The sequence below is a fragment of the Apium graveolens genome, chromosome 5, assembly GCF_009905375.1.
Source record: "Apium graveolens cultivar Ventura chromosome 5, ASM990537v1, whole genome shotgun sequence".
In the NCBI taxonomy this organism is placed as follows: domain Eukaryota; kingdom Viridiplantae; phylum Streptophyta; class Magnoliopsida; order Apiales; family Apiaceae; genus Apium; species Apium graveolens.
The window spans coordinates 15,671,652-15,697,128 of NC_133651.1; the positions used below are offsets into that span (position 1 = coordinate 15,671,652).

Sequence of the window (25,477 nt, forward strand, 5' to 3'; positions counted from 1 at the left end):
AAAGATTAAAAATATGAATTATGTTGAAGAAAAATTAAGAAAGCAGGGGTAAATTTTGGAGCTATTATAAAGATAAAATGCCATGTTGGGAAATATTAACAATCTGTTGGAATATCCAAATTAGAAAATTATTGTGACGGAGAGTATCGTATGTCATTCAGTGAGTAAACCTACAATACTAACATTAATTGCCTATATAGTATAATTCATCAATCACATTTTCAACACATAAACATATTAAATAATTAAAAAACAGATTAATAATTATTTTATATTTAGAGTGATTGATATACATCAGACACACATAATCAATTGTATTTATTTAATTTCTAAACATTAACATATTACAAATACCATTAAATTATGAAGTGAAAAAAATATATACTAACATAATTTATTACTTCATGCGAATACATCATTATAAACATACACATCAATGACGCCTACTCATATGCATAAATAATTAAATTATTTATCAATTAAGTAAGAATACAAATATATCAACAAGAATTATAACAAACAAATTTTAATTAGCATAATTTAAAGTATGTGTGTACAGACCAATGCAAAATAAAATAAATGAAGAGGAGTGATTGCGTTAATATACACATTCCCCGTCAGACTCTTGAGGAATAAATGAAGCAATATTATACCTCACACATAAAACACATACCGTTAGATTAGTCTTTGATCCAACGGTGTACCTTCTCTTCACGAAATCCATGTAGACTAGGGGTCCACATTCCTTTTTGTGTGGGGATAATCCTCTTCCAATATCAAAACTGTTCACCACCGTTAACCACCGCAACTTAACCACCGTTTTGCCACCGCCGGCGTGCTGACCTGTCACACTCCTCCAAATTAAATAATTTTCTCATTTTCAATCCCCAAAATTATTAATATTCACTCAAATTAACGCTTATTTTATTGTATATATTGGTTTTAATATTAATTTCAGGCGGTGCTGATATTTTTCACAAAAGGTACATGCATAATTCTTATTTTAATTTTTATACGTAATTTTGTATATATATATTTGCATATTTTAACGTGTGTATTTGTATATGTACAATTAGGGTTGATATAATCCATTTATTGTTTTTTTTCTGAATGAAATGATAGCATTTTGTGTTCACTGTAGCATGTCTCCAATTATGTGATTTTTAGTAGTCGTATAAACATGTATTCTTATGTGATCCCTCTGTGACTCGAAAATGATAGTTTAAGGCGCATAATAACTCTTCACAGAAGGTTATAATCAGTTAATGTGTGTGTGGATAAAATGAAAGTTTGATAATAATGAGGGTATATAATTAAGACATTGTTTCGGGGTTAGAGGATGGTGCAATAATTAATTGCTGTGGCATCTAACTGCGTGATCAAATGCCACTATTGATCTTTGATAATAGAAATTATGAAATATTATTACGGAATTACCTTTACTGAATTTTACTCTGCGTTTCTCAACGAGGTTTTGTTATTTTCCGCTGCTTATTCATAATTTCAAAGTCTTAGATAGGTTTCTCTGGTATGTGATGATAATTTTTTTTTTGTCATTCTACCTATGTTTCGAACTTCAAACTGTATGTGATGATAATTTTTTTTGTCATTCTACCTATGTTTCAAACTTCAAATTTGATTAAAAATGGTTGTTTTGTGGTCAATTTGATGGTTGTATGGTCTGACAATGGATGCATGTGCTAATGCAACATCAGAAGCTAGAGAGGATGAGTGACTATGATTCTGAAGATGATAAGCCATTGGTTTTTAAACGGAACAATGCAACATTAAAGCAAAGTCAATCGAATCCAGAAATTACAAAGTCCGTGTCTCAGAAGTATGATGATATATCAGGAAGGCAAGTGTCTGATGTATGTCCAAATGGTCAAAACTCCGCCCAAGTAGACAAAACAGTTTCTCTTGTAGTACAATCATCATTGGCGAGCCAAAAAGCATGTTCTTCATCTGCAAAGGCAGAACTAAAGGGTCAACCTGTAATTAATATGAAAGAACCAACTTCAGCAGCTGATCATTCAAATTATATTGAACAACAGAATGCATCGGATATGGTAATCGAGAAAGCATTAGGAGAAGCAGGTCAATTAAAAGACGATCCCGAGGATTCTGATGATGATAAGCCTCTTAGTCATAAACTATTATTTCGAGCCGCGAATGAAAACTCCCACCACACTGGAATGGAATCCGACGCTTCATGTCCTAGTCCATGCACATTCCCAAAGCCAAGAATTAACAAAGACCCAGAAGATGAAATGGCATTGTCTATGAAGTTCAGGTCAATGTTAAATGCAGGGACATCTACTGGCAAGTCCTCTGAGACTGATGAAAGCAAACCTCTGGAATCAGAACTTAAGAATGAGCCTTCATCTTCATTAAATAAGAGACCTTTAATTCCAACAAAAAACTCAGTCCCAGCTTTTAACAAAAAGGCAAAGCTTTCAGAAGCACCTGCATCACCAAATAGTAAACAAAAACAACCAAAGGGAAAAGAAGCTCATGATGATGATGATGATGTTGATGATGTTGATGATCTTCTAATTTCCCAGACAAGCAAGAAGTGTGGTCCACCATTTAGTGAAGTGTCTGATAGAAAGAAACGAACAGATGCTTCTGCTTCATTGGACAAAGTTAATAAGAAGTCTAAAAAAGTGATCAAGGAAACAAATATTTCCAAGTCATTAAAAGTCCCCCCTGGTTCTGGTGAAGGACAGAAATGGATAACTTTAGTTCATAATGGTGTCATTTTTCCGCCTCTCTACAGGCCCCATGGGGTAAAGATGCTCTACAAGGGAAAGCCAGTTGATCTAACTCCTGAACAAGAAGAAGTGAGCCTTTCTGTTACTGTTTCTTATTCCAGTCAGTATCTCATGTATATTTACAATTTTAGACATATACTATAACTTTTCATTTGCAGGAAAAATTCTTAAAATCCTTGATTTTTGTAGTATTGTTCTTCAAGTTGTATTCTAATTGTTTGCAGGTTGCGACAATGTTTGCAGTGATGCTAGACACTGAGTACATGACCAAACCAAAATTTAGGGAAAACTTCATGAGTGATTGGAAGAAGATACTTGGAAACAAGCACATCATTCAGAATTTGGAAGAATGTGATTTCACCCCAATATATGAATGGCATCAGAGGGAAAAGGAGAAGAAGAAGCAAATGAGTACAGAGGTAAGTTCTATTAAAGGTGCTAAACAATACAAAGATCTTACATATCTTAATAAAGTGATGCTCTTACTTAGTAATGGATTGTGAAACTTACTTTGAGATGCTGCTTATTAATGGCTACTTTTTGTTATCACCTTCGTTGTAGCTTTGGTTAAGAAGCAGTTCGAATGGTGTACATCTTACAGATACACCCTACCATATTTCCCAGTAATCAACATGTACTTGCATATAATGCCAGTTTCCTATCAATGCATATAATTTATTTGTTGTAAATGTAACTATTTGAGAACAGTGGATATTCTTTTAACACTGGAACTCTGTAAGATATTTTTGCAAAAACATGTGTATATCTCAATTCTGTAATGTTTAATTTTATAATGGTCGTCACTTCTCTTCTGATCAAAATGCAAATATTTGTTTTGGTACTTCTCTATGTAATTACATACGTAGAGCAATTTTGTAATTCCAATGTTAAATGTCGGTGATCATCAATGATCATTTTAGTTGATCAAAGGATTCCTTTGTGCAGGAGAAGAAAGCCATAAAAGAAGAAAAGATGAAACAAGAAGAGAAGTATATGTGGGCCATTGTTGATGGTGTCAAAGAAAAGGTTAACTACTTTGAGTCGTACATTATGTTTTAAATCTGGTTTGTCTTTTATTTGAAGTTATAAATATACAACTGACCTGTTAAATGGAGATGCAATGCTAGTTCATTAACAGAAAAGCTTCTATTTCTCCGAGTCTCTCCGGAATGCACCACCTGACCTCCTCAATTTCACTTTTTGTTCTTTTAAGTGAGCCCGTGGATATAGTAACTTGTGATAAATTGATAGAAGACATAAATCTTCTGTAAACCCGGTTGATAAGGCTTAAATCTAATTACGTTTACTGTTAAGTGTATAAACAACTGTACCTTTTATGTGGCCCATGATCTGCCAAGTTGATGCAGGGAAGTTGGTTGTTGCAGCCACAGTTTAACCTATCATCTTTCAATGTTGTGTAGTGGGAAATTGTTAATTGCATCTGAACTTCAACTTTTTGTTTTGATTTGTTTTTTTTGCAATGGTAAATATTGTGATAACTAGTTTATGCATAACAGGATTCATCAGCTAAATTCTGTTGGCTCATTGCAATCACTGGGTCATATGCATCTTGCAGAAAGTTTTTCTTAATACCAATTTGTGGATCCATCTTTCATAATATATAAATATAGATATAAGATAATACTGTCAATATATTCTTATATATGGTTCATCTGCATTCTGTATATTCTCTTATTGGTATAATCAGGAGAGTTTTTAGCTATCTTGGCCTACTTTTAACATCTGAGTATGGAACGGTGTGCAGGTTGGGAATTTTCGGGTTGAGCCACCAGGGTTGTTCAGGGGCCGTGGAGAGCATCCAAAGGTTTTTATTAATACCATTCCACTAATTGCTAATTGGCTTACAAGTGCCACTATTTAGCTTTTTCTTTATATATCGTGGTATCTTTACTAGCTTATTTGCTAAGATTTGCATTACTAATTAAGTTTGTTCTAAACTTGATGTTATTTTCTGTCTTAGATGGGAAAGTTAAAAAAACGTATATTCCCAAAAGACATCACTATTAATATCGGAAAGGGTGCCCCGATTCCGGAACCCCCAATATCTGGGGAAAGGTTGGAAATTTATTTGTTTTGTCTTATTTTCACTCAATTGTAATTTTTTTAAGTTCGTGTCCAGAATATCTATGTACTGCTGCAATTTTGTCTGGTGGTAGATGGAAAGAGATCAGGCATGACAACACCGTCACTTGGTTGGCTTTTTGGAACGATCCAATCAATCCAAAGGAATTTAAATATGTGTTCTTAGCAGCTAGCAGTTCCTTGAAAGGACAAAGTGACAAGGAAAAGTATGAAAAATCAAGGAAGTTGAAGGTACTAGATGACACCTCTTACGAGCATCATTTTCTGCACAATGACCTATTACCTATAAATTTTCTGCAGATTAAAAAAATGACTTTAAACTTATGTTGACATTTATATAACCCAGGAGTACATAGAAGGCATCAGGGCAACTTACACTAAGAATTTCGCCAGTAAGGATAGCAAAAAGAGGCAGATAGCAGTAGCAACATATCTGATAGACAAATTAGCTTTGAGAGCAGGCAACGAGAAGGTATAAATGTGTAATAGATATCTTCTCCTAATATTTGAAATCATTATCTCATCTTTCTTTCTCGTTTTCATTTTTGGTTCTCCAAAAGGATCAGTAGTTGCTAATTAGCACTTTATATAAATATTGGCAAGGATCTGCTATTTGGGAATGCGAGGGGGGGGGGAAGGTTATTAAATTTCTTACAGAGAACATGACAAGTGCAAACAATTGCAGTATTATATGTTCAAGTGCCTTTTTTTCTTATTTTACTTGCAACTATTAAAAGGTATATATAACCTTGTTATTTGACATTTCTCTTGACCTTCTTGTGTTTTACAGGATGACGACGAGGCTGATACAGTTGGCTGTTGTACACTGAAAGTGGAAAATGTTGAAACAAAACCTCCCAATATCTTGAAGGTAAATGGTTTGTGTTTGAGATGGCATAACCGCAGTTGTGAAATTATTCTTATGATAAAGATATGTCAAAACCAAATCCACATGTCAAAGAGTGTATAAGTGAATTGGGAGAATTGAGATTCATTCGTTTATTGTCTTGTGGACTATGAATGAACATCATATGCTCTGAAGGTGAAGTTAGTTTATTCGTTAAAATGTGGAATTTCGATAACAATTACCAAATAGTTATAATTACATGTCTCTGTTTCAGTTTGATTTTCTTGGGAAAGATTCCATACGATACCAGAATGAGGTAGAGGTAGAACCTCCAGTTTTCAGTGCTATTGAGCAGTTCCGAAGTGGTCAGTTAATTGCCTTATTTTCAGTGTTATAGAATGTATTATATCTAATTATCTATAATATATTCTAATGTGTGGAAGCTGAGTATTCTATATATAATTATTTCTAGGGAAAGAAGGGGGAGATGATCTTTTTGACCAGCTCGATACTAGTAAATTAAATTGCCATTTAAAGGAGTTGATGCCTGGTCTTACAGCAAAAGTTTTTCGGACATATAATGCATCCATAACGTTGGATGAGATGGTAAAATGCAATCTACTCCTACTTGTGCTACGAGTTTGTAGCCTTTTTTATAGTAGACTTGCAGTGATGTCCATTTATCTTCCAGTGTCTTATGTAGAATATCTGGTACCCATTATCGACCACTTATGCTTATAGGAATGAAGCACCACAAACAATGCTCGTGCAATGTTCCTTCTGCGGAAGCTACCCTACCTTCGCCTTAATCCCCCCTCCCACTCTCTATTATGCTATATTCATTTGTAGACTTGACTTCAATTAGGAGCCCAACCTTCCATCCCATAAAGTAGTACAGGCCTAATAGCAGTCCTGTAAAACTTTCCTTACAGACTCCATTGCAACCAACACGCCTTAATTCTTCCGTTGACGTCAATAGCCATCTACACCCTTTAGGCATCTATACTGGTTGAGATCTTGCTCACTACAGGTGTAAAGCCACTAGATTGCGAGTCCAGAGTCCTAGTGCTGATTTTGCATTCCATATACACTGCATTGGATCAATTTAGTTGAACTTATATATTGTATTGAATACATTGAGACACTAGCATTATTGTTTCTTGAGTTTTGTTTGGTTTCATTACAGCTAAGTAGGGAAACAAAGGGCGGAGACGTTGCTGCGAAGGTTGTAGTTTACCAACATGCAAATAAAGAGGTAATTAATAAGGTTTTCGTATAGCTGAGAAATTGGTGGTGGTTATTTTCCATCAAAAAATAATTTTTTTAAGATCAAATGGTAACTTCAAACTTTCTCGTGCTGCAGGTAGCGATCATTTGCAATCATCAGCGTACTGTTTCAAAGTCACACAGTGCACAAATGTTGAGATTGAATGAGAAGATAAACGAACTTAAGGTACTTATATTTGTATGTTTTGCTACGTTGTGATTTCTGTCCCCTATTTGGGTGGTACTATTAAGTCTTAATTTTGTCTCTATGTTCTCTTATATCATTTTTGTTTTCTTCTTTATGTGCGAAATTTGAAGGCAATTTTTTCGAGAGTTAAATTTTTTTCGAGGTTTTTGAAGGCAATGTGTAGCAGTACATATGAGTACATCAATCCCCAAATTTGTGGGATTTAGCTCTAATTTAAATTCGTACGAAGGGAATGGTGGAAATAATGAAAATTATGAATATTTAGCCTCGAAATAGAACAAAATTCTATCCCATTGTCAGCAAATTTTGTTCCGTCCAACCATCCAAACAAAGTATAGTAATCTTCAATCTTCATCTTTGTATGCATATGTGGCTGTTGGACATGCTTGTACAGCATGTTCTTGTAGAGATTAAATTCTTTTGTGCAGCTAACGGAATGCTTGTCTAGTAACGACTTCAATTGCAGTCTTGTTATTAGAATCCTACCTTCCTGTTTGTAGGGTTTCTTAGAAGAGCTACAAGAAGATTTGACTAGGGTGAATAAAGGAAAGCCCCCATTAAAGAAATCTGACGGAAAGCCAAAGAGGAATTTGAACCCAGAAGTGTAACGCATCACTTCCCGTTTGAAAATATATTGAGTTTTCACTATTCTCTACATTATTAAACCTTTTGCCTTTTCTTTTTCTCAGAAGTTACACGCTAACCTTTTCTCTTGCTAAATTACACGCTAACCTTTTCATGCTCCAAAATGCAGGTTACAAAGGAAAATTGCTCAAACTAATACAAAAATTGAAAAAATGGAGAGGGACAAGGAGACCAAGGAGGATCTGAAAACTGTTGCACTTGGCACATCAAAGATTAATTACCTTGATCCTAGGATTACAGTCGCATGGTGCAAGCGGCATGACGTTCCGATTGAGAAGGTCGGTAAACTTTTATTAATATGCTATAACATTGTAATGAGGCTTTTACAATTTCTTGGAAGTACCCAGGTTGCACGGTCTCTTACATAGGGCTATCAAATAGTGTTTTAGACCTTAGTTTTTTCAAGTTTGTCAAAAGGTATAGTTACCTCCAATGTTACTGCAGATATTCAACAAGTCTCTTCTGGCCAAATTTGCTTGGGCTATGGATGTAGATCCCAAATTCAGATTCTGAGAGTTTGTTAACTCAAAAAGCTGCTTCCTATTAACCTCAAGCCGGCTGTATGCTCATGTTCTGCCCAGCAGTTGAGCTTCTTAACAAGATCATTGTCTGTAGATAGGGTTTTTTTCCTCTATCATATAAATTTTCCTTTAAGTTTAACAAAGAAATGGCAACTGCCACAATGAATTATATGATAGGAGTTTTTGCTGGTAGCTTAAATATAATCTTTTCATTTAATCTTGTTTTCTGTCTAGCTAATCGTCGTCTTCATCTGTCTTTGTCTGAGTATCTAAATAAAGTCTCAAGGTGTATTTTTTTTTGTCAGGAAAGTCTCAAGGTTTAGCGTTCTGAGTTTATTCAAACTGGTATAATTAGTATCATTAAAAAAATTTAGAATGACATTTAAATTTATTTTACAATAGAATGTTGTTATGCCCAAATATTAGTATAAACATCATTCAGGTCAAAAGCAGGGAAATTGGTCAAAATTAAGATATAAATGTCTAGAATTAAGGAGAGAGAGAACAAGGCAAGTTTCCTTTATGAAAGGAAAGTAGGCGCATCATATGAGTATGGGAGATAAAGTGCATCTATAGATACTAAAGGTGCGCCCTAACTAGATAGGGAGGCGCGCCTTGTTGATTGAAAGGGAGATTTTGGATAATTCTATAAGGGTTGACCCCTTACCCGTGGAAGGTATTAGGGCGCGCCCTAAGTAAAAGAGATGGTTTGTATAGGGATATCAGCATGGTTATTTGGACAGATTCTTTGGATGATTCAAGGAAGATGGAGATATTATAACTAACATATTTGCTGCAGTTACTTTATTGAAGAACTCCTTCCTGTAATGCAATCACATAAAGGCGGTGTCCGTGGTCAGAAACATCCAGGAGTATGCCTGGACGGAAAGTCTTCTCCTATAGTCAATAAGTGTCCTCATTAGGGATGCGGGGTGGATTCTGGTGTGTACTTTGGGAGTTTTGTCTCTGTAATCAACGGGTGTCCTCGTTGGGAGACTTCGGAGTATCGTGCACTTTGCACCCAAAAGTTTGGGATCGCTTGTCCTGCAATCTAGTAGGGGCTCCTTATCCGGGGGAGAAGGATGCGTCCAACATTTGGGGTGAACCACGGCTATACCTGCATCCATGGATTAGAAAAACAGCTGGTAGCGGAGGGTTATCCTTGGCCAGGGAGATGCCTTATCCATGAAGTCTCGAAGCCGCGGACGAGACTTGAGTCTTTGTGGTTGGGTCTTATCAGCGGACATTCCTAAAGCTAGTACAAGACATTTTTCAGTAGGTTTCCTACTGGGTCTCGGGACAAGAAATCTAAGTCCATTAGATTTCTTGTTCCCCAAGAACTACGTTGGCTTGATTCCCTATAAATAGGGATACGTAGGCAAATTGTAAGGAGTCAAAAGCGAGAGCGCAAATGAGACACAACTAACCCTAAACAATCTCAGTCTCTAATAATCACCACCACCAAAACACTGTTCACGTTTTCCGACGAACACTATTTATAAAATCCGACGAATACTGTTCACGTTTTTCGACGGAGAACCACCGTTACGGATCTTGTTTCCGACTACGAATCTCAAACTTTGTTGTTACCAAATTTCTCCGTTAACAACCATATCTAAAGGATTTCATTCCACTGTCACGAGGAATAACAAGCGTTAACGGTCTTAGTTTAAAAAAAAAAAATTTATAACCTCCTCAAAATTTTAAAGTAATTTAATATCTAAATCCTTCGATAAATTTCCAAAAATCACTTGCAATAATACTCTTACATAGTGCAAAATTGAGCTCCTATAACATGTTTTTGTTACTTTTTTCTAAAAAAAGTATGGCGTGATACCATTTATTTGTATAATAATAGAGGCCATGAAATAGAAATATATATATTTTTTTAAGTTAAAATGGAATGGAAGAATTTATTTGAATTTATACCTAGGTTGGCATAAATTTTGGAAAATATGGAATGCAACTCATATTTTTTGAGCTATCCCGATTAAAGAAAAAAATTAACACCACTTGTACAAAAGAATCAAATTTAACGTTTAGGGGAAGTAATATCATGTGTTTGGAAAGAATTTCTACCCATTTAATTATTTTGGTTTGTTTTTCCATCACAATTTCGAAGCTTCTCGTTTTCGATTCGAGCGGACTTTGTTAGATTGGAGAGCTAGAATATTTTTTTAAGTAGTTTTATTTTTCAGATTTTATAATTTTTTTTTTGAATTTTTAGTTTTTATTGCTCCTCTTGAGAGGTTGTTTCGTTTTCTATTGTGAGGCTTGATTTGATTTAGTGATAAAATTTTGTAAAAATTGTAAATTATGATTGATATCTCAAACGAGTTCTAAAATATATTTCTCGATTATCTTTACATTGCATTAAAAGTTTTAATTGAAATAAGAATATATTTAGCACCTCAAAATTTCAAATTGATAAATATTTAAATTTCCAATAATCACTTATAATTAGTGTTGTTGAAAGCGGAAATCGGACTTAATCTATGGAGGCACCGTCCAGGGATTAATCGGGTAATCGAGCATTAATCAGATCATTAATCGAAATTAATTTAATATTATTTTTATTTATAAATAATAATACATGTAATTATTTTACTATTTTGATTATACTTATATAATTTTTATTAATATTTATAAAAATAATTTTAAAACATGGAATATTATTAAAATAAATATAATTCTTAAAATCTTACTTATGAATTTAGATCAATTTGACATGAAAAATTAAGAAAGTTTATTATTTAACCATTTAAAATAGTAAATATGTATAGGAAATTATTATATTTCTTAAAATCTCTACAAATTTATATATTTTTTACTTTGTATTTTTCTAAATATTTTTTCAAATTTTTACCAATGAAACCGTTTTTTACCGATTAACCCGATTTTTTACTAATTTATCTAATTTTTCATGAGTTTTGATTAATTTCATAAAATATAACTTTTAACCCAAATTTCGTTTAATGAATTTGTTTTTTCAACCAAAGAACGATTATCTCGGCCGATAATAATAATGCCACAAGTACAAAAATGGCCCACCCATATCTCATTATACCAAAGATCAGCGAAGAATAAAAAATCAAGAGCGCAAAACACAGAAATCATGTTTTTAAGCTTGCTTCCAAAGAAGGCGGACTCTTCCTTAATATAAAAGTCAAACAATCCAGATTTACTCATACATTTTATACGCGTCTACATATAATTATACATACATCATACATGTACGTTATTACAGCACTACAAACAAGTTTTAGATCGAACCTCCTCAGATTCATCAACACAACAAAATCTTAATAGCCCAGTTCTTACTTGTTTAGTTGTGTTCATGTCGCATATTTATATATTATTATATTCATACCTAAAAATCAATATATAAATATTTCATTTTTGTATATTATTACTACTGGTTCGAATACAACGTCTGATCTTCTTCTTTCTTGCACCTAATTAGGTATATAAAATATAAATAAATATAGCATATAATTACAGTTATTGAGTAATATACACTGTTGTTATATATAATTAAAATATTGCTACAAGATTTAAAAATGTTTTACTCGATGCTTGTTAGCCGGCTGTGTTAGATCCAACATTTGCACGACTCAGATCCAAGCTTCTCTACCCATCATCATCAAATGGCTATCTTGAAGTAAGCTTCTTTTTCCATATATTTAATCATTTCTGCTGTTTATATTTATGATTTTATGTGTTTTTTCCATGTATTTTAGGGTTTATAGTTTGCTTAATTGGAATTTATGTACATTTGATTTTTGTTGCAATGTACTGATGTGTTTGATATATTTTTGTTGTCCCTGCTTCACTCTTTATTTTGTAGCTGGGATAAATGTATGAAAGATATATATTATATACTGTATTTTTTAGTTTTTTTCTTGGTTTCTGTTTTTTTTAAATTGTTTGGTTATGTAGTCATTGGGAAAATTCGATTTGTAAGTATTTATTTTATAGGAATTTGGAAGCTTTAATACGAAAGAGCTAATTTTTTTTAGGAATTTAGATGCTTGAATACGAAAGAGCTACTAAATTAGGAATTTGGAGACCTGATTAGGAAATTATGGAAGATTAATGAATTCCTATTGTACTGTTTGGTTTGGTATGTGTGTTAGATAACTGTAAGTATAGATCTTGTGCTCTGTTTATTTCAACTTATGCAACTACAATTGGCTAATCTGGAAAGATAACCTTTCATGTTATTTGGTCTTTGATATATAAAATGAGCTGGGCTCTCGTGTTAGGGGTACCGTCATGAATTTTGAATTTAAGCTCTTGCCTTGTGTGTAAATAGGATGCTTATTTATCACTACTTCGCTAAAATGTTTGTGGTTATTTAATGAAAAAGATATAGGGTTGTTTGATGGTTGTTTAAAATGCTACTCTTTCATATCTACACAGAGTGTATTTGTAATTTAAAATGTTATGATGACTTGTGATTTTTCTCTAATAGATTTGTAGTAAATACTCTCCCTTACTCGTATGAGTGGCCACTGGCCAATAATACAACAAACTGTTAGAAAAAAACAGAGGCCTCACTTGTATGAGTGTACAATTAGTCTACACCGAGCTTCGGTACCATGTTAAGTAATTAATTCTGCCAAACTAAGTTGTTAAAACTTAGAAGGAGGCATCAATTGGATCACATATTATATTTGTAGCATGCATCCATTAATTATATAGCTGGCATTTGGAAGAGTTCTGTTTCTGGTGCTCTTGTACATTGTTTTATAATTGTGGTCATATGTTCATTTGTTGCAGAGCAAGAATAATTTTTGGGGTTTCTCTCTCGTTAATTATTATCAACCTGGTTGCTGTAATGGAGCGTGCTGATGAGAATCTCCTTCCATCTGTCTACAAAGAAGTTAGTGAAGCTTTTGGTGCTGGGCCAGCTGAGCTTGGTTATCTGTCATTCACACGAAACTTTGTGCGGGGAATTTCATCACCACTGGCAGGTGTATTAGTTATAAACTATGACCGCAGCACTGTTCTTGCAACTGGGACCTTTATCTGGGCATTTGCAACAGCTGCAGTTGGTGCAAGTCACCATTTTCGGCAAGTTGCATTCTGGAGAGCAGTAAATGGATTTGGACTAGCTATTGTGATACCTGCGCTTCAGTCTTTTATAGCTGATAGCTACAAAGATGCTGCAAGAGGAGCTGGATTTGGGTTTTTGCATCTTATTGGCCACATGGGTGGTATAGGAGGTGGAGTTCTTGCCACTGTAATGGCTGGACATGAATTCTGGGGTATGCCTGGATGGCGTTGTGCCTTCATTATGATGGCAACTTTGAGTGCCCTGATTGGATACTTCGTTCTTTTGTTTGTTGTTGACCCTAGAAGAACAGACCCCACAACTGATGCGAGTACTGATAGGTGAGGATTTATTTATCTAGAATGGTGTAAATTGTGCACATTAAATCAGTGTGTGGCCATATATCTATTATCAATTCTCAAGTGCCTGGTAACTTAGCTACTCCCTTTTTCAGGGAAGCATTAGTATATAAGGATAATATCAGTGTAGCATCAGTTTGGATGGAGGCCTTAAAAGCAATGAAAGCAGTTGTAAAGGTGAAAACATTTCGGATCATTGTCTTGCAGGGTTTAGTTGGTTCACTGCCTTGGACATCCATGGTTTTCTTCACTCTGTGGTTTCAACTAATAGGTGAGCATTTATGCATTAATATATAGTCATTTTATGTGTAAAAATAAATTTATGTTCTATTTACTACAGTGTCATTAACTCATGCCTAGTTTTTTCATAAACTAGACATAAATAATTAAGTGTTCGAAGTTGTGAAGGTGAGGGAAATGTACATGAGTCTACTATACAAAGTTCTGTATTTGCTGCCAACTAGTTTACAGGGTGTGTAATTTTGTTAACTTGATTCGCAGGCTTTGATCACAACAGCACAGCATCCCTCCTCAGTCTTTTTGCTGCTGGAGTTGCCATGGGATCCTTTTTGGGTGGAGCGCTCGGAGACAGAGTATCACGTGTGTACCCAAATTCAGGTCGCATATTATGCGCACAGTTCAGCGCGTTTATGGGGATCCCATTCACATGGTTCCTTCTTAGAATGATTCCACAATCAGTGAGCAGCTACTATACGTTTGCAATCACACTTTTCCTCATGGGCCTCAGCATAAGCTGGTGTAACACTGCTGCAAATGCCCCTATGTTTGCTGAGGTTGTCCCTGCCAAGAATCGGACAATGATTTACGCATTTGATAGAGCTTGTGAAGGATCCTTCTCTGCTTTTGCTGCTCCAATGGTCGGAATCCTTTCAGAAAAATTATATGGCTACAACCCAAAATCTGTTGATCCAACAACCGGGTCATTACCAGAGGCCCTTGCATTGTCCAAAGGGCTTTTCACAATGATGGCAGTTCCATTTGGGTTGTGTTGCTTGTTTTACACACCTGCTCATTGGTTCTTTAGAAGAGACCGTCTGAACGTTAGAATGGCTAGTTTGAAAGAGACAGAGTTAATCTAGATAGCTGTATTTTCTTTACACGGAATTCTCCAAGCAGCAGGAATATTTTACGGCTAGAGAAGATAAAATCGTTTGAGAATTAGAGTATGATTCTTTGACACAGTCTGTGGATGTCACTCTGTTTTAACCACACACATACTTTGGGTTAAATGGACCATTGTGGTATCAACTACTACGTTATTTTAGTTTTTATATATTAAATATTTACACTTTAAAGATGATATAAATGTTAAAGCAGATGTTCTAGAACAAATGATCGTTAGTTATATATCATGTTGCAATATTATTATTGGGACGGTATGTAAAATGATCGGTGATACTATGTTGTTACAATCTTTTGTCCTCGACAGCACCCAATTAGTTTTTTCCTACAAGTACAAGCAAATAGGGCAGAGTAAACACCCAAGTGCTCAGCTGCTATCTGGCCATCTGGGTCTGTGATTGTGAAGGACAGACAATTATTAAACTCTCTCTGTTTTTATGATTAACCATTGCACTCTTTTCTACTCCTCGCAAGTGCTTTTCTCTTGATGAACCAACAAAACAAAAGGATCACCAACAAGTACTACCAAACATCAAATAAACGTGAAACATCAATGTGGTTGTTGATTCCGGTTATATTTTGTTTTTTTTGCTTTTTAATTTATATATGCCATTTTGAGCTATGCATGCCACTGAAATTGCGTGTGAACCAGTAAATACACATCTTTAACGCCATTTTTTAAATGTAAACGTGATCATATCCTAGATTTAGATTATTTTCCTGGTTGTTTTTGCTGTTTTCTACTAAACACACGTATAATATTTTGTATTGAGATTGACCTGTGACTAGTGCTGGCCAAGTGTGCGGTCCGTGCGTGCCGGGCCGGGCCGCACACGGGTTGAACACTCGGTAATTGAACACTGAACCGGACCGCTGAATTACGAACCGGGTTCGGGCCGGGTTTGAACCGTTAAAACATGACTCGTAACCGAACCGAACGAATTCGTGAACCGGGCCGTGCGGGTTGAATTACGAACCGGGCCGTGCGGACCGTGGGCGAGCCGTGTGTGCGGGCTGGGCGAGCCGTGTGCGGGCTGGGCGAGCCGTGTGCGGGCTGCATAATTGAGATCCTGACAACAATAATTCCTGAAAACTCGAGCAATAATAACTCGAAATTAGTAATCAATTAATAAAAAATAAATAACAAAATGTAACATTATTTTCTATTATGTCACATAATTTATTCAAAATATTATAGTTGTAATCAATTAATTTTATTATTTTAAATTTTTGGTTAAAAAGAGGACGGTACCTCTTATAAATTTTATTAATTTTAAAAAATATTTTATTACAAATGATGTGAGAGGACTCCTCTCTCTCTAAAAAACGGAACAAACCGTATCAAACATTAAAAAATTACAAATCAAATGATATTAAAACTTAAAAAAAAAATTACATTAAATATTTGTTCTAAAGTTGTTCGCTAGTTGAGGTTCCCGATTTGGATGAAGTATCCATTGTCATCCATGGCTCGTCGTCATCGTCGGAGTCTTCTTTTCTTCCTTGTTGTCTTTTATCGGCTTGATCCCAATCTTTTTTGCAAACTAAAATTTTTACAACGTCTGGCGCAAGACTGGATCTCTTCTCATCTAACACTCTTCTGCCTGCACTAAAAGCGGACTTGGACGCAATTGTAGAAGCTGGGACAACTAAAATATCCTTTGCAATTTTTGCTAAAACCGGAAATTGTAACTCATGATTCTTCCACCATGTTAGTATATCAAAATCATCATTTAACTCATAACTATATGAAATAAATTCGTGAACCATACTAGTGGCAGAAGAAGGTACGGTAGATGACTGGGAAATTCTACATTTTTGTTTTTTGGTTAGTATAGATGAAATGGTACTACTAAACCTACTAGAAGTATTACTACTCTTTGGTGGTATAGTACTTTGAGTTTTTGGAGCATACATATCTATAAGACGAAACAACAAATTTAAACAATTAGTTACATATAAAACATGATTATATGAAACTCCTAACACAGCATAATAATGTTCTAACATATTTTCTAAACCTTCCTTCCTAACACCGGGATCAAGAAGACATGCAATACCATAAATATACGGAAATTCGGTAAAGTATTCGATCCATTTAATTTTCATATCCTTAATAATATCACTAAAATTATCATTTTCTTCGTATTCCTTTAAAGTAGTAACAATACTAACACATTCAATGATACAATGGTGTACATTTGGTTCATAAACATAAGAAAAAACTTTAGTAGCATGCGCAAAACAATAAAGTATGTCACGTACAGTAGATGCTAATTCCCAATCTTCCTCGGTAATAATTCCTCCTTCGTATTGGTGAATTGGATCGTCGTTATATAAGATGGTAATAATGGGTTTATATTTAATTGCTTCAACAAGTAATTTATATGTCGAACTCCATCTTGTAGGACAATCGATACCCCATTTTTTCGGCCTTAGTCCATTTTCTTTACACAATTTCTTGTACCTAGACCTATATTTACCCGCCAAACGTAGATACTTAATTACCTTCCTATTAGGTTCTAATAAATTAGTTATTTGTTGAATTCCTACTTGAGCCGTTAAGTTAACTATGTGAGCACAACATCTAATGTGTAAAAATACTCCATCTAAAATTAAAGGAATTTCGGTCCTAATATAATTAATACATTTGTTGTTATTAGCAGCATTATCTAAGGAAATTGTGAATACCTTGTTAAACAAATTAAATTCTTTAATTGTATCTAAAATTCTAGACATAATATTATAACCGGTGTGTGATTCGTCCATAACATCAAATGCAATAATTCGTTTTTGTAACATGTAATCGACACCAATCCAATGAACGGTAACACATATATAAGGCTCACCTTGACTCGAACTCCAACAATCACTAGTTAACGAAACCATACCATCAAATTTTCGAAAAAATTCAATTAATTGTGCTCTAGCGCAATGATATTGTGTTATTGTGTGCCGTTTTAGTGTGTTTCTAGGAATTTTTCTAAATGCCGGATTTATCGTAGTTTTCATCATATATTCTAAATTATCACTCTCACCGTGAGAAAATGGTAACTCGTCTAGTGTAACATAAGTAGCAAAACTTTCTATCATTCTATCTCTACTATAGGAAAAAGGCATACCTCCACCTCCCGTTGATGTCATAAAACCACCGAGTTGTGATTGTTGTGGACCTCTTCGTGCTTCTCCGCTTTCGTGACTCGCCTTCGTAATAGAGTGAATATTCTCCAAATGTCGGCTTAGTGTTCCCGTGCCGGTCCCTCGAGCATAACTAAATGGTGGCTGTGGTCTACCATTTTGTACACAAATCAAACAATGTACTTTAAATCTATTCGGATTATCCGGCATAGCTTCTTTCGAAAAATATGTCCACACGTGCGATGATTGTCTCGAACTCGTAGCACCTACAGAAATTAAAAAACGAATAAAATTAAAAACGAATAAAAATATTATAATCTATTAATAAAATTACAATAACCAATTAAAAAAATTACAATCATGAATTAAACGAATAAAAACGAATAGAAAACGAAATTACAATTTACAACCATCAATTAAAAAAAATATTTTACAAAACGAATAAACAATATATTATATATATAACACACAAATCCGTCCTCATCCTCAAACACCAACAACAACAACTCCGTCCTCATCCTCAAACCTCAACCTCAAATCAAACATCAAAAACACACAAAAACAAATCGGAAAATCAAACATCAAAAACACACAAAAACACGGAAAATAACATACCTTCTTCGGTATTAAACGTCGATCCGGGTCGAGGCGGGAGCATCGAAGCGGACGGGGTTGAACCTTGAGAAGAAATGCTCCCTCTTCCCTGTTCCATTTTCTGTTATAAGTATAACTTATAATTTATAAATGCTCCCTCTTTGTTGTTGAATTGAAAATTGCGAATGGGTTATTATAAGAAGTCGGAGAAAGAAGTCGGAGAAACAGAAGTTGGAGGCCGGAAAAAGAAGTTGGAGGTCGGAGAAATTGAGATTGAGAGAGAGAACCAGAAATTGAGTTCGAAGAAAATGTGAATAAATTGCTGTTTATAAGGAGATAAAAGTTGAATATAAGAAAATGGGTTATTATAAATTGCTGTTGAATATATGTATATATTTATAAGGAGATAAAAGTTGCCGTTGGAGGTGAACTTGCAGGTTAACGTTGGATGAAGTGTGCAGACTGCAGGTTAACGTTACAGACAGTCAGGCACGGCAGAAGCAGCAGGGAGGGAGGAGAAGTGCTGGCGCGTGAGCACAGTTGCGTGCGGGCCGTGCGGGCTCGTGCGGGCTGTGCGGGTTGAGTGGCTCGTGCGGCTCGTGCGGGCTTGGCTCGTGCGGGCTCGTGCGGGCTCGTACGGTTCCGGGTTCATGATTTTACGATTCGTATTCGGTTCATTTAATTTAGCGAGTTGTGCGGGTTTGAACCGGCCCGGTACGGTCCGAATTTTTTACGGTTTCCGTACGAATCGGTCCCGAATGTGCGGTTCAAACCCGCACATTTGGCCAGCTCTACCTGTGACTGTGAATTGTGATGATGGTACATGGCAGAAGACTAAGTGCCTGTTTGGGAAATCTGAAAATAAGTAAATTACGACTTAAAATGAATAAGTGAATTATAAGTGATAAGTAAAAAATTACTTATAACTTAAATAAGTGTTTGGATAATTTTACTTATAAGTCAAAATAAAAAAAATCTTAAATGAGCTAAAATAAATAATTATTAAATATAATAATCTAAATTCTTGAATTTTAAGTTAGATTAACATTTAAAAATATATATTTTAAAACTGAGGTTAACAAATCAGCCAAAAATCAAAATAAGTTGAGAAAAAGTACGTCGTTACTAACATTCAACTTATCAGCTTATAAGTTGTAAATTCAACTTATAAGTTGGGTCGACAAACACTCGTCGATAAGCTGTTACGGGCTTATAAGCCATAAGTAACTTATAAGTGCGCTGCCAAACGGGCCCTAAGAAGGGCAATCAAGATTTTAAATTTTTTTTTTGGATTTTTGAAATCAACGGATATTTAATTTAGATTTTAAAAAATTCTTTAGGAGAAAAAGTCTTTTAAAATCTGAGTGTATTCAATTTATATTTTAAAAAATCTACTGAAATTTGACGGTATTCAATTTGGATTTTTAAAAATCCATTAAAATCTGATGGTATTCAAAAATTCATGATTTTTTTTATTTAAAAAAGTTGTGGATTTTAATAGATTTGCTAGTTATTTTTTATCTTCTGAAATCTCTTTAAAAGACATCAGATTTTGAAGGATTTGGGGAAAATTTCACAAAATCAACAAGATTCTGTAAAAATTTTCCACCAACTACGTCAAAATTCACTAACAATTAAAATCAACAAAAATCTTCCAAAATCGATGGATTATTATCAATCATTTAAAATCTGAAATTAATACAACCCTATAAATTTCTAAGAACGATCTAGAACAGATTATGAATTTTGTAAATAATATAAATTATTGAATGTTCATGATTTATCAATTATCATGTATGTATTTTCGATAGTACTCTTTATATTTTTGTTTTAATAATTTTTTGTTATTTTAATTATGGGAGTACAAAAGAAAGTGAAAAGAAAGAAAAATGTAATTATAAATATATAATAAAATAATAGTTCTGGTAAAAAAATTAAATAATAGTTAAAAGTTGAATTGGGCTTTTAAAGTTGAGAAGAAAGACTGATTTTGCCCGCAATGGTTGGCTCAATTATTTAAAAAGGGGATAATTATTCTCTTGGTCAAAGTTTCAAATCTTACGGGAGAAAAATTTATGATTATGTCTCCTCAACTAGAGTATGCTGGTTAAGCGCGGTTTATCTTGGTTCATGTGGTTTGCAGGCTATTGTGTGAGACCGTGGGGTTTACCCAGTACGGTTTATTTTGATTCACGTGGTTCATAGGTTATTGCGTGAATCCGTGAGGTTTACCCAGTACGTACCCCGAGTGTAGCGGTAACGGATTATCTACGATAATAAAAAAACTTGATTTTCAATGATTTAAAGAGTTATTAAAAATCTTTTGAAGCCAAATTTTTCTTCTCCCAAATTTTGAGTTAAGATACAAAAATGAAGAACATTTTGGACATGCTCTTTAATCTACTATTATTATAAATGAATTTGAATTTGAATATATATGAAATGAGTAATTAGATACTTAATCGAGTAAAATTAAATCAAATACAAATATTTATATTCAAATTCGAATAAAATATGAGTAAAGTATACATTTTTAATTCGAGCCTATTATACTAATATTCGCATCCATTTGACTCGTTATCATCTCACGACTAGCCGTGAGTATGCTCATGAATATTTAAAATCCAAATAATTAAATGCAATCCATGCAGCATTAAGATTTAAGGGGCAACAACATATTCGAAATTATGGCAATTACTATAATAGAAAAAGAAAGAAAAAAGAAATTAGGTGTAATAAATATATATTATTATTTATTTTCAAATCCACAAGAATCCATATGGTACACCCCAATTGCATTGGAAAGTATGTAAAATTGATCTCATTGAATGTTAAAAGATTAGTGTAAAAAAGAACAGCAGTTGAAATACGTTACATTTTGATACCGTCCAACCTTCCTAGACGGTGGAGTCGTAGAAAAATTCCGTTGAATCTCGAACATTGCGAGCTGTTTGACCAAACATAGCCCGCACTCCGACCAAAATTAACGAAAAAAAGGCCCCCACGTGAAAATTAAGTTTTTATTATTCGCAATCCCTGCTTCATGCCATGGGTGTGCCTATATATACTAAAATAAAATATATCAACTGACATAATCACTCATCCTAACAATCCTTCGTCTCTCTCTCTCTCTCTCATATTTCAATGGCTGCTGCTACTATTGCTTTTGGATCAACCTCTGGTGCTGTTGGTGGAGCCATCTCTGCAAAAAATGTTAACCAATTTTCACCTATTTCATCCTTTTCCCCAAAGCTCTCACTTCTTAACAACTCAAATCTTTTGAGCACCAACACTCTCAGCCTCAAGGCCTCTGCAAAGCCATCTTTTTCTTGCAAGAGCATGGCCAGTCCTCAAGATTCTCCTGCACCAGGTAATTATATTCATTTTTTGGAACTTTTTTATTAGACGGTCCGTTTGAAATATTCAAACTATATCCCCCTTAACAGAAATGAAAATGAAATTTCAATTAAATTGAGATTAATTTTTATATATAGATGCAGCAAAAGTGCAAGAGCTGTCTGTGTACGAGATCAACGAACGTGACCGTGGCAGCCCTGCTTACCTTCGTTTGAGCCAGAAATCTGTTAATTCTTTGGGCGATCTCGTCCCTTTCTCCAACAAGGTTAGCCTTTTCTTATTTTCTTAAATATAAATCCAGTCAACAAATAAATCTCAGTCTCTGTCCAAAAATCCATTAACTAATCGTATCCCACTTGCTTGTACCACTGGTTTTTCAATTAAACTATAAACCGTACAAACCGGATGCAAATTATATAATATCAATATAAATCACCGGTCACAATATTACAAATAACGACTTTCATTTATTAAATTAGTTTATATTTGAACGAACACGAGGAAACGAATTTCATACATTAAAATTAGTTTGTATTTGAACGAACATTTGTACATATACTTGCAGCTCTACACGGGGGACTTGCAGAAACGTATCGGAATCACAGCAGGGATCTGCATCCTGATCCAGCACGTCGAGGAGAAGAAAGGCGACAGATACGAGGCTGTTTTCACCACCTACTTCGGAGATTACGGTAGCATGACAGTGCAGGGGCAGTATTTGACCTACCAGGACACATATTTAGCTGTGACTGGTGGCACGGGCATTTTCGAAGGCGTGTCAGGTCAGGTGAAGTTGCAGCAACTGATCTTCCCCTTCAAGTTGTTCTACACTTTTTACTTGAAGGGCATTCCTCAGCTGCCCGAGGAGTTGCTTGGAGCAGCAGTCGCTCCAACGCCTGCTGTGGAGCCTACTGCTGCTGCCAAGGCTTGTGAGGCCGGTGCCACCATTGTTAATTATACTCAGTAAGGAGCAAATGGTGATTCATAAGATCAGGATGATTAAGATTTATTTCTTTATTAATAATGTAACGGATTTATATTTTCCTAATAAGGTTTTGAGTAGTGTCACCTTTTTAGCTTTTGAATGTTAAAGATACGAAATGTTGTGGGGTTATTTCATTTTTTGTTTGGTTTTTGTCAACAAGAAATATCATCACGAGTCCCTCAACAAGACAACGGCAAATCTTAGTTAACTTTTTTCGTAAATGGTTAGAGATATTCTCGAGTTTGATTGGGAAATATAAAATTGGTAAATAATATTTTTTTTGTCATACTTAGTAAAAATAATATATATATATATATATATATATAGGTAAATTGTAATAATATCTTTTCAATAAATTGGTTGAATATATTTGGCGAAAAACTAAAAATGGAGGATAAAATTAATCATGGAGATAATAATAATCAATTTTTGGTTATTACTTATGAATTTCTTACCGATTTATTACAAGGGAATAGATGCCCCAAATTATAAACAATCTTTTATTTTGAAAAGTAATCTTTGCGATATTCACTATTATCTCATGAAAAAATTCCGGATTTTCCAGAAAGTCATATAACTCATTTGTAACGAAGCCAACACAAAAACACATAAACATTTTAAATAAAATATACTAACACGCACGTGCAACCTTGATAACAAAATACTAAAAAGATATCACCCAAAACAAATTAGATCCCATTTAGAAAAGATATTTATTCAAACTTTTGGAAAAAATTAAATAAAAGAGAGGTCGAAAATATGCGAAATGGAGAATGGAAGAGGGAGGATATAAAAGCGAGTTCAATGTAATGTCATAAGTGACACCATTTTCATAATTTGAAACCGAATATTAAAAATTTCAATTTCAAATGGGTGCTATCGTTGGAATGTAAATATGTATATGCGTCATTGATTCTAAATTTGAAATTAAGGATATATTACGCATCTATGTCAAATCATCAGATAATCATAAAGAATATGCATTTTAGTAAATTTTAAATAATATTTAAGAGAGCAAGATAAAAATGAGTTAAATTTAAAATTATTTGATTTTAAAATCTAGCATTCAACCTACTTCAAAAAAAATTTAGTACTGAACCTTCTTCTTCTTCAAAAAAAACAATAGTATTGAACCTTGCTCTTAAAAACCTAGATCTGAAAAATGGGAGCAGACTCTCACGAGGGTTTTTGGCCCAGTTTTTTAATGTATTGTTTAGTACCAGTGATGATGTTATTGTAATTATAAACCTATATATGTTTGTTAGAGAATAATTATTCTGTAGTGCGACTTTTCAAATGCGTGTTTACTTTTTTGCTTTACAAGCTCCAGATATGTAAAATATTAGTGCATCCTTTTTTAAATAGGAAAAGATAAGATACTAAAACAATGAAATGATACCCCATGTGCAAAAAATGTTGTTAAGAGTTATCCTGCCAGTTGGATAAATTTGGTGAAAGTTTTTTTAATAAAAATGCGTTTGCCGGGAGTCGAACCCGGGTCTATTGCTTGGAAGGCAATTATCCTAACCGTTGGACTACAAACGCTTGGATGGTTGAATTGACAATTTTAAATATAGAATCGATGAACATCTTTGTGATCCAATGATCCGTACAGATGTGCTTCGACTATATTTTTGATCCGGGAAAAGAAAATAGTAGGCACTGTTTTGGTTATCAGTAAAAGAAAAAGCTTTAAGATCTATATGTAACACGATCCTTTGTGTTTCCTGGCTTGCTCCCACTGCTTTTTTATCCCAAGTCTCAGCAGATGGTAGACACTGAGGGTTTGGTGTTGGTTTCTTCTTAAGCTGAAGATCTGCAGTCCGATTTTGAGAGATGCAGTGAAACAAAAATTTACGGGGTGCAGATTTCGGTTAGGCTCTGGCATAGAAGATTATGAAATTAAGCCAATACTAATATTTACAAATAGTTATAGATATGCAACTTGCAGGAAAATTTACTTATTTCTTTGAACCGCGTATTCAGCTATAGTGTTCATGTACTAATTGCTCACAAAGGGGCTATGTCCAGACTCCAGTGTACACAATCTTCTGCAAAAGTACAACTGAATTTGATAGTTCTCAGCTCTAAACTACTGAGAGCGTTCTATCAAATTCAGCTGCACTTTGGAGCATTTTTCCTCTGATTCTATCGCTGTAGCAATACTAGTATTTTCTACTCTATCCGTTCTATCAACCAAAGTAAAGTGGTCACTGCTAGTAACTACATATGCACAACTCAATTAAGCAAAATATATGCACAGTTCAAATGTTGTTTCTGCATTTTCTTGAACTTAATAGATATAAGATAAATATATCAAACTATCAAGAATCAAGAGCTGACTCACGGCTGCTTCAAAATTGAATCTCCAACTCTACATATAAATCCATTAACATCAATATTACAACATCATTAACCAAAAGAATTGTAATAGTAATACTAAAAGATTAAATCTACATGCAGTACTTGGCATTTCCAAGC

The 25,477-nt window shown here is 34.2% G+C and overlaps 3 protein-coding genes and 1 non-coding gene across 6 annotated transcripts; 3 read left to right on the top strand and 1 right to left on the bottom strand.

Annotated features, from left to right (window-relative positions):
• The first annotated feature begins 746 nt into the window (after positions 1–746).
• On the top strand, positions 747–8,538 carry LOC141723503 (DNA topoisomerase 1-like). 2 transcript variants are annotated; one of them, XM_074525323.1, is made up of 16 exons: positions 747–983; positions 1,716–2,843; positions 2,999–3,193; positions 3,720–3,800; positions 4,540–4,599; positions 4,756–4,850; positions 4,952–5,108; positions 5,224–5,349; positions 5,668–5,748; positions 5,999–6,089; positions 6,197–6,330; positions 6,911–6,979; positions 7,088–7,177; positions 7,699–7,802; positions 7,953–8,121; positions 8,288–8,538. In XM_074525323.1, the coding sequence occupies exons 2-16, from the start codon at positions 1,728–1,730 to the stop codon at positions 8,354–8,356; spliced, it is 2,637 nt and encodes an 878-aa protein (XP_074381424.1). In that variant the 5' UTR covers positions 747–983; positions 1,716–1,727; the 3' UTR covers positions 8,357–8,538. The 2 variants fall into 2 exon arrangements, with proteins under 2 accessions (XP_074381424.1, XP_074381425.1); XM_074525324.1 differs by lacking the exon at positions 747–983 and having other exon boundaries at positions 2,720–2,843; positions 3,018–3,193.
• A 2,927-nt stretch (positions 8,539–11,465) lies between these two features.
• On the top strand, positions 11,466–15,221 carry LOC141723505 (uncharacterized). Its single transcript, XM_074525325.1, has 4 exons — positions 11,466–12,025; positions 13,147–13,761; positions 13,875–14,050; positions 14,281–15,221. The coding sequence occupies exons 1-4, from the start codon at positions 12,012–12,014 to the stop codon at positions 14,877–14,879; spliced, it is 1,404 nt and encodes a 467-aa protein (XP_074381426.1). The 5' UTR covers positions 11,466–12,011; the 3' UTR covers positions 14,880–15,221.
• A 6,508-nt stretch (positions 15,222–21,729) lies between these two features.
• Positions 21,730–23,125, top strand: LOC141723506 (allene oxide cyclase, chloroplastic-like). 2 transcript variants are annotated; one of them, XM_074525327.1, is made up of 3 exons: positions 21,730–22,024; positions 22,155–22,276; positions 22,577–23,125. In XM_074525327.1, exons 1-3 carry the CDS (start codon positions 21,799–21,801, stop codon positions 22,976–22,978), a joined length of 750 nt encoding a protein of 249 aa, XP_074381428.1. In that variant the 5' UTR covers positions 21,730–21,798; the 3' UTR covers positions 22,979–23,125. The 2 variants fall into 2 exon arrangements, with proteins under 2 accessions (XP_074381428.1, XP_074381427.1); XM_074525326.1 differs by having other exon boundaries at positions 21,731–22,024; positions 22,149–22,276.
• A 1,344-nt stretch (positions 23,126–24,469) lies between these two features.
• On the bottom strand, positions 24,470–24,541 carry TRNAG-UCC (transfer RNA glycine (anticodon UCC)). The gene has a single exon. It is a non-coding gene; the product is annotated as a tRNA-Gly (tRNA).
• Between the last annotated feature and the right edge of the window lie 936 nt (positions 24,542–25,477).